The 12,326-nt window shown below is 38.7% G+C and overlaps 1 protein-coding gene across 1 annotated transcript in view; it reads right to left on the bottom strand.

Annotated features, from left to right (window-relative positions):
- Positions 1 to 2,185: 2,185 nt before the first annotated feature.
- Positions 2,186 to 12,326, bottom strand: part of cftr (CF transmembrane conductance regulator) — a 46,328-nt gene continuing 36,187 nt past the window's right edge. Inside the window, exons 21-27 of the mRNA XM_007568529.2 lie at positions 11,517 to 11,617; positions 9,848 to 10,078; positions 7,336 to 7,491; positions 6,894 to 6,983; positions 6,530 to 6,702; positions 4,242 to 4,347; positions 2,186 to 2,538 (exon numbers count right to left, since the gene is read on the bottom strand). Of these exons, the coding sequence (XP_007568591.1) occupies positions 2,323 to 2,538; positions 4,242 to 4,347; positions 6,530 to 6,702; positions 6,894 to 6,983; positions 7,336 to 7,491; positions 9,848 to 10,078; positions 11,517 to 11,617 (1,073 nt within the window). The 3' untranslated portion in view covers positions 2,186 to 2,322. The remainder of the gene's footprint in view (positions 2,539 to 4,241; positions 4,348 to 6,529; positions 6,703 to 6,893; positions 6,984 to 7,335; positions 7,492 to 9,847; positions 10,079 to 11,516; positions 11,618 to 12,326) is intronic.

The following is a 12,326-nucleotide window of genomic DNA, read 5'->3' on the forward strand; positions in this document are numbered from 1 at the left end:
TGTGTGTGTGTGTGTGTGTGTGTGTGTGTGTGTGTGTGTGTGTGTGTGCGCGTGCGTATGTGTGTGCGTGTGCATGTGTGTGCTGACACCAGCGAGGCTACTTTTCGGGTCAGGAAGACTAATTGAAAGTTCTGACGTACACCATCAGAAAGCAGTTCCATGAGCTGAGTTCAAAGGTTAAACTCTGACGCATTTCTGAGGTTTATTAACCATTTAGCAGAACCGAGTCCAAATCAGAAGCAAGTACCTGTGGCTTGCTCCACAAGCAGAAAAGCTCTGTGTTTGGATGACAAGCAGGAGGAAAGTTCAACACCAGCAAGCAGCTGAATATCAAGGCATTGGTAGGTGCAGTTCCTCTAATGGCCATTAGTTGCTGGCTCTCCTTTTCAGGGGGTGTTCAAACTTTTTGATACATGGGCCAACATCTAAGTCAGAAGTACTTGAGAGTTGTTTCTGAGCAGAAGAATATTTCGGCGACTCGTTTCAAAATGCTTGTTGTATTTAAAAAGTTTTAGTAAAGTCAGTTAAAAGCAGATTTGGGTGCAGCCTTTGAGTAAAAGTCACTAGATAGTGACTTATTTAGAGACAAATAACCAACAGATTTTACTGAGTCTGATTGGCCCCGTGCCGCAGTTTGGAAACCCTGGCTCTATATTGCATAAACCAATGACTTCACGCTTCTGCAGCCTGAACTACATCAATCTGTATGTAGTTTACATTTCATATGAAATGTACATTTTATCTTATTGTAAAAGACAAAATGTACCCAAGATTGAATGATGATTGAAAACTTGGACAGACCATAAATCAACCAGATAAATGTGATTTTATAACTAGGTGTGTCTGGAACTAAATCCTGAGCAGTATTTCCGTTTCTGTGGTCATAATTTTATGGTGGACACTGAACTTGAAAGGCTGCCTGTGGGAACAACAACGAAAGAGTGCCATAAAAACAGCTGGAAGAATGGAGGCGGAGTCAGTGCCTGCGGGTGGGCGGGGCCTTCCTACCAGGCAACCAAAACTAAAAAAGCTAAATGACTGAACTGCGTTTGTTTTTAGTGGAATGGTTGGAGAAGTTATAATCTAGTTGTGTGTTCCTTCAATTACTTGAAGGAACAGCAAAGAATTCCAGAGTATGAAGCATTTCCACATGGACTTCATCTGCTCCGTCACACGGAGGATGTTTTCCCTCCCTGCTGCTCCTCCACTCACTGCTTCACACAAATCCTCGTTCACGTTTCACAGTCAGCTTTTCTCAACCTTCCTTGCAGGTGTTTCGTACCAAGCTGGGTGTGACGTCATCACATTTACTCTGCATATAACCTAAAAGATCACATTGAGCCTGGATATGCAAACATATGCAGACAAACGATTCAAACAGCTGCTGTATTACTGTGTATTGTCAGTAGAGTAACGCCATACAGTCAGTGATTTATGTTTTATACTTTGATTTAAAAAAAACAAACTAAAAAAACTATTTAAAAAAAATCATCAAAACCAAGAAAAGTTGATGAACGTTAGCAATTAGGAATGCACCAATTGTAGTTTTCTGAGCGATCTTTAAAAAGCCTCACCTGCTGATTCCAATGTTGGCTGGTACCATTTTTTTTTTTGCCTGAATTGTCGGTAAATATAGCAGGAAAGTCACAGAGTTGGTAACAGTGGGGTGACTATAGATGGTCACCCCACAGTAAACATGCTGATGTGACCTGGTGGGCCGGTCAGTCAGTCAGACCTCTCTCACTGTAGAGCAGAAAAGGACAGTGGTTGAAAAAAAAAAATCTACCTTTGCCAAGGTAGATAAGATCAGCTTCACATATCAGTATCGGCCGATCACCGATCTCCCAAAATGAAGGAAATCAGGACCCATTTATTGGTGCATCCCACTAGAGATATTTAGCAGTGTATTTTAAATTTAAAAGGGTAATTTATAAGTATTAGGAAATTTGGACATCAATCTGAATGTCAGAATAATTCAGACATTTGAGATTGGCTGTTGTGTCTTACAGTGATCGAATTGTGCTTCTTTCAGTAAAACTGTTTCAGCTACATGCATTGTGCTAGCGTCATCTATAAAAAACCTAAAAGAATAATTAAAAAAACATGTTTATAATCATTAAAAAATATCCTATTTAAATATGCAGCTTTATTTTAAAAAAATGTAAAAATCAATATTTTTGTTTTGTTCAGTTAAAACTGATTCTATGGCTGAATCCTTCTGTTTGTGATTCTGTTTGAAGCCAGTCAGGTCGTTCTGACTGGGTTCTGTCTGCAGGCCGGATCAGACTCTGGGTCGTGTTCGTGCGGCGCGCGGCTGGCTGCTTAGAGCCGTGTGTCCTGGATTTCGTCCTCGGCTTCCTCTGGTAGCGACGAGATCTTGGTGGTCTGAGGTGGCGGTCTCTTGATGGAGTTGAGGCGATGGGGGGTGGGGAAGAGGCGGAGCCTGTCGGCGGGGCTGATGGCCTGCTTTAGGTGACTCATTTCATTCATAAGTTTCTGAATGGTGTCGTACCTTTTCACAGAGCTCTTCTCAATCATCTGTGGATGAGGGGAGAAGCAGTTACAACTACTGCTGCAGCCAACCATGACTTTAGTTATCGATTGACCTATCGTTTATTCTGACGATTAATCGACTTTCATTTAAGCCATTTTGGTAACACTTTATTTGAAGGGGTGTGCATAAGTCTGACATGACACTGTCAAACGTGACATAACATCTGTTATGACGATGAACATTCATGAACATTTTCGGCTGTTGTCATGACGTGTCATTTGGTTAAAAAAAATGAAATTTTTCATGCAAAGTTGACACATTTAATGGAATAAAATGTCATTATTTACTAAATATCACTTGAATATCGCTTCATGAATGTTTATGTCATAAACATTCATGAAGCGATATTCAAGTGGATGTTTATGACAACAGTCAAACATTCATGAAGATTCCTTCATCATCATAACAGGTATTATGTCACGTTTGACAGTGTCATGTCAGACTTATGCACACCCCCTCAAACAAAGTGTTATCTTTTTTTTTGGGGGGGGGGGCTACCTTGGATGCAAAATGTACATATTTTTTGTACAGTGTTGGCTCATTTACTGCTCTGAGTGTGTTGATCTTTCACAGATTGTCCTTTTGAGACCATATACTCCAGCTAACACTCCATAAATTACTAAATTATGTTGACAATTATTTCAATAATCAGACATATCCGATTAGTCATTGCAGCCACAGAGTTACAGGTTCGGCTAGAACAGGGTTCAGCAACCATTACAAAACAAAGAATCCTTTTCATTCTCAGTACAATAAAAAAACAACAATTTAGAGCCACAAATGTTGTGACCTTTTGCAAAAAAATATAAATATCAACTATTAGAGGTTTGATAAATATACCACTTTATCATGTATGAATTTTGTTGTCATTTTTGAAGAATTGCTGTTTTTTTTCTTCAATTTTTAGGTTTTGAAATAAAGGAAAACAATTAACCTTGTAAAAAAAATAATAGGACAGATACATTTAGCATTTCCAACCTAAAAATTAGTAAATAATAGATTTCAAATACTTCTTCGGCTCTGAAACATCAGTGTAATGTCAATGTGACAAAAGAGGAGTTAATACAAAAAAACTTTCATTATATATAATGCAGTTGAGACCAGATATTTACATACACCAAATTAGAAGACACAAACTAAATTTTTCTGTCTGTCTAAAGTTAAATTGTTTTAGCTTAGTTAGAACTACCACACAGTTTAAAAGACAGTAATCTCTGATACCTACCAAATCTATGCAAAAAGTGAATTTGACAAAAGTTACAAAAAAATAAAAATTCCAAAAAATTCTCTTGCCATGCTTTCTGGCATTTAGCAAAAAGAAATATTTTGGTAATTCTAACGAAGCTAAAAGAGGAAAAGTTTGGTCTGATTCAACTTCAAACAGTGAGAGAAAAAATGTCTGCAGGATATAGTAAGAGAGAGAGAGAGGTAGAGAGAGAGAGAGAGCAGTTGTAGCAGGTTGTAGCCCCCTGAGCTAGAAGGAATCATTAAAAATGATTTTGGTTTCATTGCTGTGCTCTTATGTAACAAGGCCTCCTTGTCACATGTTCCATCACACCACCACCTTGTTCAGCCACCAAGCCCCCATCACTGACATGGCAACAAACGCATGCCTAAACTCACAACATTAATGAAGAGACTTTAACTTTGTGAGACTGAGGCTGATGTAGTGCTGCTAGAAACTCACCAGGAACGACTGGCACTCCAGCAGCGGCTCCACTTTGTGTTCAGACAGGATGACGGTGCAGTTGGAAAACGACTGCTTCAACGTTTTTCTCAGGACCTGCAGTGTTCTGCTCACACACAAAAACACACACACACAAACATCATCATCATCATCATCATCATCATCATCATCATCATCATCATCACCAGCAGCAGCATCAAAGTTTAACCTGTAGACAAGCCAGCACGGAGCTGGATCGCTCATTTCAAGCTTCATTTCCCTCCATGATCATGTTCTGCGTCCATGCTTACACCAACCACACACACAGGGGCGCAACATTACTGTAAGCACGGCAGATTGTCACCATATGCAGTGACAGGACGTGCATGGTCTGCTCTGCACTGTGACCTCATCCTGCAGGACGCCACAAGCACAAAGAAATATACAAACTTTTAATCGCTTTCAGGAGGCGGCCGCTTCCTGGAGGCGATCAAACGTCTGAGCGCACAGCGGGACACTGAACATCAGCGGCAATGGTGGAGGAGCAGAAACTGGGAAACCCTGTCCCTGTCTGACTAACTTTTACCCAAGAAAAGCAAGGTCACGACAGGAAGACTCAAAGTTAGCTACCATTCAACAGCTTCCATTAAACATAAGACAAATTGAAATTCTGAGAACAAATTTGCCTAATGGAAACACAACAGTTTTCAAAAAAACGTTAAGTTTTTGTGCTAGACTGAGGTGGTTTTTTTCCAACCGTTTCAAAACACTTTTTCCTCATCACACAACTCACATGATCAACAGCTGGATGTTACTACTGGTAAAAATGATGAAGAAGACGACAGGAAGTTGTAGGAGGAGGATGGTTTGTTTTTGTTTTTTAATGACTTATTGCATGAACAAACTTATTCACATGTGATTTTAATTGTATGTCTTGTTTAATGGAAACACAGCAATTTCAAAATTGTGTGTGTGTGTGGGGGGGGAGGGTTGCTATTAGTGGATTATTGACTAAGTTTTGTGCACATTTGTAATAGAAACGCAGCTACAGAGACATCAGCTCTGCTAATACAGAAACCTAGTGGAAGGCAGGTGTTTTGAACTTGCTAATTACGGCTGGTAAGGAGAAATAGGAATTGAGAGTCGAAGCGTTAGAAAAAAAAAAAGGAAAATTGGCTGCAAAATATTTGATTTCTTTCTAAATGTAAGTTTGTCAAACATTTTGCTTCAAAGGCTTGGGAAAATAATAAAAGCCAAAAAGATGGATACAAAAGTGGCTGTTATTAACTATTGCCTCAGCAGTTTGTCTGGCCATATTTTGAAGTTTGTCCTGACTAATCATACATTTAATGTGACCAGAGGAGAGTACCCAAAAATTGTACTCAAGTAACAGTAGCACTACTTCCACATATTTTTACTCAAGTAAAAGTAAAAAGTAGCTGTCCAAAAAATTACTCAACAGTAAAAAAGTATTTGGTAAAAAGGTGACTATCAATTATCAATCATTTAATATTTACAGATGGACCAAAATATAAACTTAAGTGGAAATTTTGACATTTTAAAGACAAAAATTACAACAAAAAATAACAAAATCAGGCAAAAGATTTTTTTCCCCCCCAAATCAGTTTCTTTCTATATAAAACTTCTGAAATGTAACCAAAATTGCAGGGGTGTGTGTATGGTGAATTTTTGGTTAAAACATATTTGTTTTCATTCAGTGGGTAGAAAATCCTGAAATTTTACTCAAGTAAGAATAGAAATACTTAATATTAAAATTACTCAAGTAAAAGTAAGAAGTACAGCATAGTAAAATTACTCAGAAAATTACTTTTTTTTTTTTTTTTTTTTTTCAAAAAAGTTACTCAAGTAAGTTACTAGCCAACTCTGAATGTGACTGACCCAGATGAGGCCAAACATGCCAACAACACACTCCTAAATGCCAGCATCAGGTTTAGCCTCAGTGATGTTAGCCTAGCTTCCATTATTTCAGATGAATCAAATATTTGTTAGAACTGAAACAATTAACTTTGAACTGCAGCAGGACTGGAAATGTTTAGATCATCCACACTGAGTCCAGTTTGTACTGCAGCATGTGGGACATAAACAGAATATTCCAACAAATAAAAGACCTCAACCAGTCTTTACGTCAGTAGGAAAACTGTTCATAACAGAAGATTTAAAAACACACTGAATTTTGACTAATTTTTTTTTTTAATGAACAACTTAGTGTAAAACTGATGAATCATAATCGTTATAACAATATGATAAAAGCAGAACACAGAGTGTTGGTGCCTGGTGCTCATACTGACATGGGGTCCAGGTAGGAGGACGGCTCGTCCAGCAGCAGGATGCGGGCCTTGCTGAGGATGGAGCGGGCCAGACACATCAGCTGTTTGTGACCGTTGCTCAGAACGCTGCCGCCATCCTTCAGCTCAAAGTCCAGCTTATCGGGGAACTGCTCGATGACCGACTTCAACCCAACCTGCAGGAATCACACACAGCTTACCTTACTGCACAGGGCGGAGGAGGCTGCTGATGGAACATGGCTGACTTCTACAATACAAACACTTCATATCCCTCTTGTGTTCTTTATTGCTACAATGACATTTTGTAGCGATAACTAAATATATATAATAATATTGCCTTCCTATAGTTGACTAGAAACAGCCTCACCTCCTCAGCCACCCGCCACAGCTCATCATCACTGTAACGGCCGTACGGGTCCAGGTTCATCCGGAAGGTTCCAGTCAGAATGAAGACTTTCTTTTAGATCAAAGTAAGAGAAATAAATAATTGCAAATAAATTTAATTTCAACATGACGTCACCCCACACACACCTCTAGACCACCACCATTTAGTCCGCCTTTTATTAAAGACATTAAAGCCTGAATCTCAAATGTTTCATCCATCCATTTAAAACTACATAAGTGTATAACACATGCATAAAAACTGCATTGGAAACCTGCCAAAATAAAACACGACAAATGAAGCAAAGTAAAATTTAAGAAAAACTTTTTTTTTTCCATTTTTAATATAATTTTTGTCTATATTAAACATTAATTTTCCTCAGTCACCAGCAGCCTAACCTTATGTGTCTGAATTTGAACATGTGTACCTGCGGCACCACTCCAAAGGCCTTCCTCCATGTTTGCAAGGACATGGAGCTGGAAGAAACTCCATCGATGTACATTTCCCCTTCGGTGTAGGCGAGGCGCAGCAGAGCGGACAGCAGGGTACTCTTCCCAGACCCGGTCCGACCCAGCAGACCCACCTGCATACAGAACAGAGGAAATTAGTATTTGTTTCACCACATTAAAACATTCTGTTTAGAAAATGTGTTTTTACACATTGGGCTAAAAGGTTCTAACTTGCGACATTTTACACTCTAGCGTATACAAACTTTGTTTTCCTCCACATCCTTGCAAAGGTCATTAGGAGGCATCAGGGTTAAACTGGAGGGCTAATGCTCACCAGGTTTGATTCTGAGAAGCTCTTGATTATTATAATTATTCCCAGAAGAACATAATTTATGAACCAATGGGGCCAAAGTACAGAGCCTCTATTTTGTCTTTGACTGCTAATAAATCATTTAGATTCAAAGATAAGAAGTGAAATGAACCTTTCAACTTCTCTCTAGACACTACCAGTTCACCTCTTTCAATTCTTTTAATATTTTTTATCTTTTATTTCTACATAAGTCAACATCTTGCTTGGCAGGATGTGGTAACAGGTGGAAAGGAAAAATTTTTTTATTTTTTATTTTGAAATTAGAATTGAGAATCAATAACTTGGACTGATCTAACAGAGTCAATATAATTATTATTCTAACCAGCAGGGGAAAGTGTTTAAAATACATGCTGAGGAAAAATAGTCTGAATGGATGTCTTCTGTCCTCAGAGGTTCTAAAGTTAAAGTTAGGACCACTTTAACACTGATAAATGCTTAGAGTCCAGTACTGTGTGAACTAGATCCTCTTTAAAGACAAATGCAACCAAGCTGAACTTTTCTCCTCGAAACAATCAACTAATCCATCAGAAACAGTCGGACCGGTCAGGATTCCTGCTGAACTGGCTCAGCTATTCTGTACCTCAGATGCTTTGTAGAGTCAAAGGAGAATAAAATGATAAAGTTTTAGTACAAAGTAAAGCTGCAGTCTTAAGTGTATGGAAGCCCATTTCTGCCATGAAAGAAAACATAAAAGCCCAACAGGAAGTTGTAATTGTCAGTTTTACATAGAATTTATTCAATTGTGCATTTACTCTCCTTAAATCCTTCTTATGCAAATTAAGATTTTTTTTTTATTGTAAAAGCATCTCTATAGTCCTTCTCCACCTACTCAGACGCCATCTTTGCAGACAGCGCAATAGATCCAAAAGGCCAAATGGATGCATTTGGAAGAAAAAGTAATTTTGTTCTCGTAATGATGGCTTTAAAACTCATAGTTACAGCTTTTGATTAAGGTTTTGCTTTTCCATTCATGGCAGACATGTGCTTCCATACTACTGTCCATTGTTTCTTGCCGACGTTCTGATCTGTGTCACCACCGTCTCAATGTGCTTACTGCAGGGTCACAATGTTCAGGGTCAAATTCAGTTAAGATTTGCTATGAAGCAACATAGAGTTGAGCAAAAATGTTAATGTGAGAATTCCACCAAAGTCTAGTTTAGTGGCAAAGTTTTGGTGAAGACTACAATCCAAAATAATCCACTCCATGCTAATATAGATGCTAATTGCCAGGGTCAAAATTGAAACCACAAGTAAAACACTTGACTTCCTGTCATCAATGGGTTCAGCTTGAGCGTTTTCAGATGTTTACCAGGCCGGACCAGACTGTGGTTCAGCCGACACACAGGAGGTTCAGAGGTGCTCAGGACTGGAAGACCAGCTTCATGTTCCACGGCAGCAAATCCAAGTTTGAGGACGGGTTACATCTGCACCCTTTAATTTATTTACTTATTTCACCAGTTCTAAAGCCGTTACTTCAGAGTAAATCCAACATGTGTAAAACATCAAAAAGAAGACTTTGAACCAAAATGTCTGACTTCATGTTGGGTTAAGAACACGCTTAGAAACGTTTTTTTTTTTTTTTTTTTTCCCAATTCTGAGTTTATGTGTACCAACTTTCAAAGCTCTATAGGATGAAGTGATGCTCATTTTGGGGAAAGTTCAGGACTCCAAAGCAGGAACTAGAAAACTAATATCACTTAGTAACTTCCAGTGTTTCGGATGCAATACATCCGAAACACTGAGTTTCTTTAAATCTAGACTAAATCCCACCTGGTCAGAGCTGCTCCTGATCAAGTATGTATAATGGACCAACATATTTAATATGTAACGATGATTTTGGTAATGACACTCATCAAAATGTAATATTTACATTACATTTGGTGACTGTATGATGTCTTTTATCACTTTGTAGTTTCGTGTTTTTATGATGTAAAGCACTTTGAACCCCCTTATTGCTGAAATGTGTTACATAAAGAGACCTGATTGATTGATTGATTGATTGATTGATTGATTGATTGATTGATTGATTGATTGATTGATTGATTGATTGATTGATTGACTAATTAAAATCCAAAGGTGTCCCTGGACATCTGGACGTCCAGTCACCACTCAGGACTTACACTCTGACCCCCCTCCACAGCAAAGGAGATATCGTTGAGCACGGCCCGCCCAGCTTCTGTGTATTTGACGGTGAGACCCTGGACATCCAGCTGGCCGCGGTTAGGCCAGTAGCTGTACGCGCTTGGGTTGTTGATGACAAGATCAGAACCTCCTTTTCCTCCAGGCTTTCCTTGGAAGGTCTCTTCTGATGCTAAGTCGATGAATTTGAACACTCGGTCCACTGAACGCATCTGGGAGGAGGAGAGAGAAGGAGAGTTCGAGGACACACACCACCACTAACACCACTGTGTGAGCATGATGAATGATGATTTTAGAGTAAAACATTTTTGCTTGGTACTACTTCTACTACTCCTCCTATTATTTATAATAATAGTAATAATAGTAGTAGCAGAAAAAACATTTTGACATTTGAGTTGTTTTTAAATGATTAAAGTCACCCATGTTAACATGTTAACTTCCAACAAACCAGTTATTTTTACTCTATTTTTTACTCACTGCTACGATTACCAAAATATCTCCAGAGAACCTCAGTTCAACAGGACCAAAGAGCTCCACTAAGTCCACCTCTGAAAGGAACATCAAGTTTTTAGAGAGTCCTAATCAAAGTTTTGACTCCAATCAGATTGAGATTACCTTAAACAGCCCATTTATGTACAAAATCCTGCCAAAGAAGAGTTGGTCAAAAATCCTTCACAGTGATGTAAAAAGAGTATCAGTTATCACAAAGGTTTAGTGAAAGTTGTTGGGTAGCAAAACCAATAATTATTATTCCATTTGTTTTTTAAATACAAAATTCTCAAACTGGAATCTTTGTATTCACATGTAAATGGTCTGAACTTACATAGCTTTTCCAGTCATTTTGACCACTCAAAGCCCTTTGCACTAGAGTCACATTCACTCATTTGCACTCACAAAGACATTCATACACTGATATGCAGATCAGTAGGCAATTTGTGCCTTGCCCAAGGGCACATCAACACATGGCAGGAGGAAGCTGGAATCAAACCTTACAACCTTCTGATCGCAAGATGATTACTCTACCCACACAGCCACAGTCGCCCCATGTAAATGCACCAACCACTAACAGTCACCACTGAAGCTGCTTTTCTTGGTCAACAGGGGGCTCATTTCTGCTTCAAACACCAATCTGATGGGATGCTGGACAACACTGTCAGTGTGTAGAAGTTGTGTTAAAAGGAGTTAGCCTATCAGTGAAGGTATTTAAGCCTAAAATAACATCTCAGTGCTAAACATGTTGCAGCAGACGTCCCCAATGCTAAAGCTAATGCCCACAGTCCACATTTCTAAAGAAGTTCCTTGAATGACCAGAGCTACCTGAAACTCTGGAAAGCTGAATCGGTAAAAATAGGACGTTGCACCAAATTTCAATAGAGTTCCACCACTAGGTGGAAGATATAGTGTAGATCTATAGTATAGATGGATAAAAAAAATTTAATAAAACTTAAGTATGTTTAGCTAAATCTTCTCACGCGTTTGACCTTGAAGTGTTGAAGGAATAAGTTGATTAAAACCGCAATCATGTTTCTGAACACAAACAATGTTCCGGTAGCATCCAGTGTTAAAGGACTAGAGTTGTATGTTCCTCAGACTGGATGGCTTCTTGTTCTGTCCTGATAGATAAAACTGACTGTGATTATGGCTGCTTACCAGGCCGTCCACATTGATACTGGTGATGATAGCCCATTGGAAAGTGCCTAGTATGAGCATGGCCAGGGCCACAATGATGCCAATCTCTCCAGGTCTGTCCTCTGTAAAGTGCATGCAAATTCACACAGAGATACACACACACACACACACACACACAATGTCATCAGCACCGTCCAATAAAAGCTCACCTCTCTGATGTCAGAGCTGAACTCATGTATTACAGCACTCCTACTGGCTCCATTGGAAGCTAATGAGCTGTGAAATTAGCCTTAAACCTGCACTTAACATAAACACAAGCAGTGACGCAGCAGCATGTTTTTCATTGTGTTTGCGTTTCCCATTCATTTAATTAAACATGCTCCCTTTTGCATTCCAGCAGTTTTCATCAGGCAATCTGTTCTGTTTGGCTGATCCTATAATTTTATTTGTTATGCTCAGCCCATTAAAGTCACTTGTTAGGACTGGATGTAGATGCACCATATAACAAACCCAATCTCTACACCACTGAAGCAAATGAGGTTTAACATGACATTACAATCCCAAATTTTAACCAAAATAACTGGTATGAGTCAGTCAGAATCCAAGAACTTTTTTTTGCATTAGACTATTAATAAGTCATAAAAAACTGCTTCAGTTCAGATATCAAAGAAGAGTGATAACTTTGCATGTCTTCTATGTTAGCTAGTGCAGCTAATCTCTTAGCTAATGTAGCATCTCTGCTATGTTAGCTGAAATATTACTTTTTCTATTTATCAAAGCCAAGTGATAATTCTGATGCTACATCAGCTACTATAGCAGAAATGCTACATT

This window comes from Poecilia formosa, unplaced genomic scaffold, assembly GCF_000485575.1.
Source record: "Poecilia formosa unplaced genomic scaffold, Poecilia_formosa-5.1.2 Scaffold224, whole genome shotgun sequence".
Classification (NCBI taxonomy): Eukaryota; Metazoa; Chordata; class Actinopteri; order Cyprinodontiformes; family Poeciliidae; genus Poecilia; species Poecilia formosa.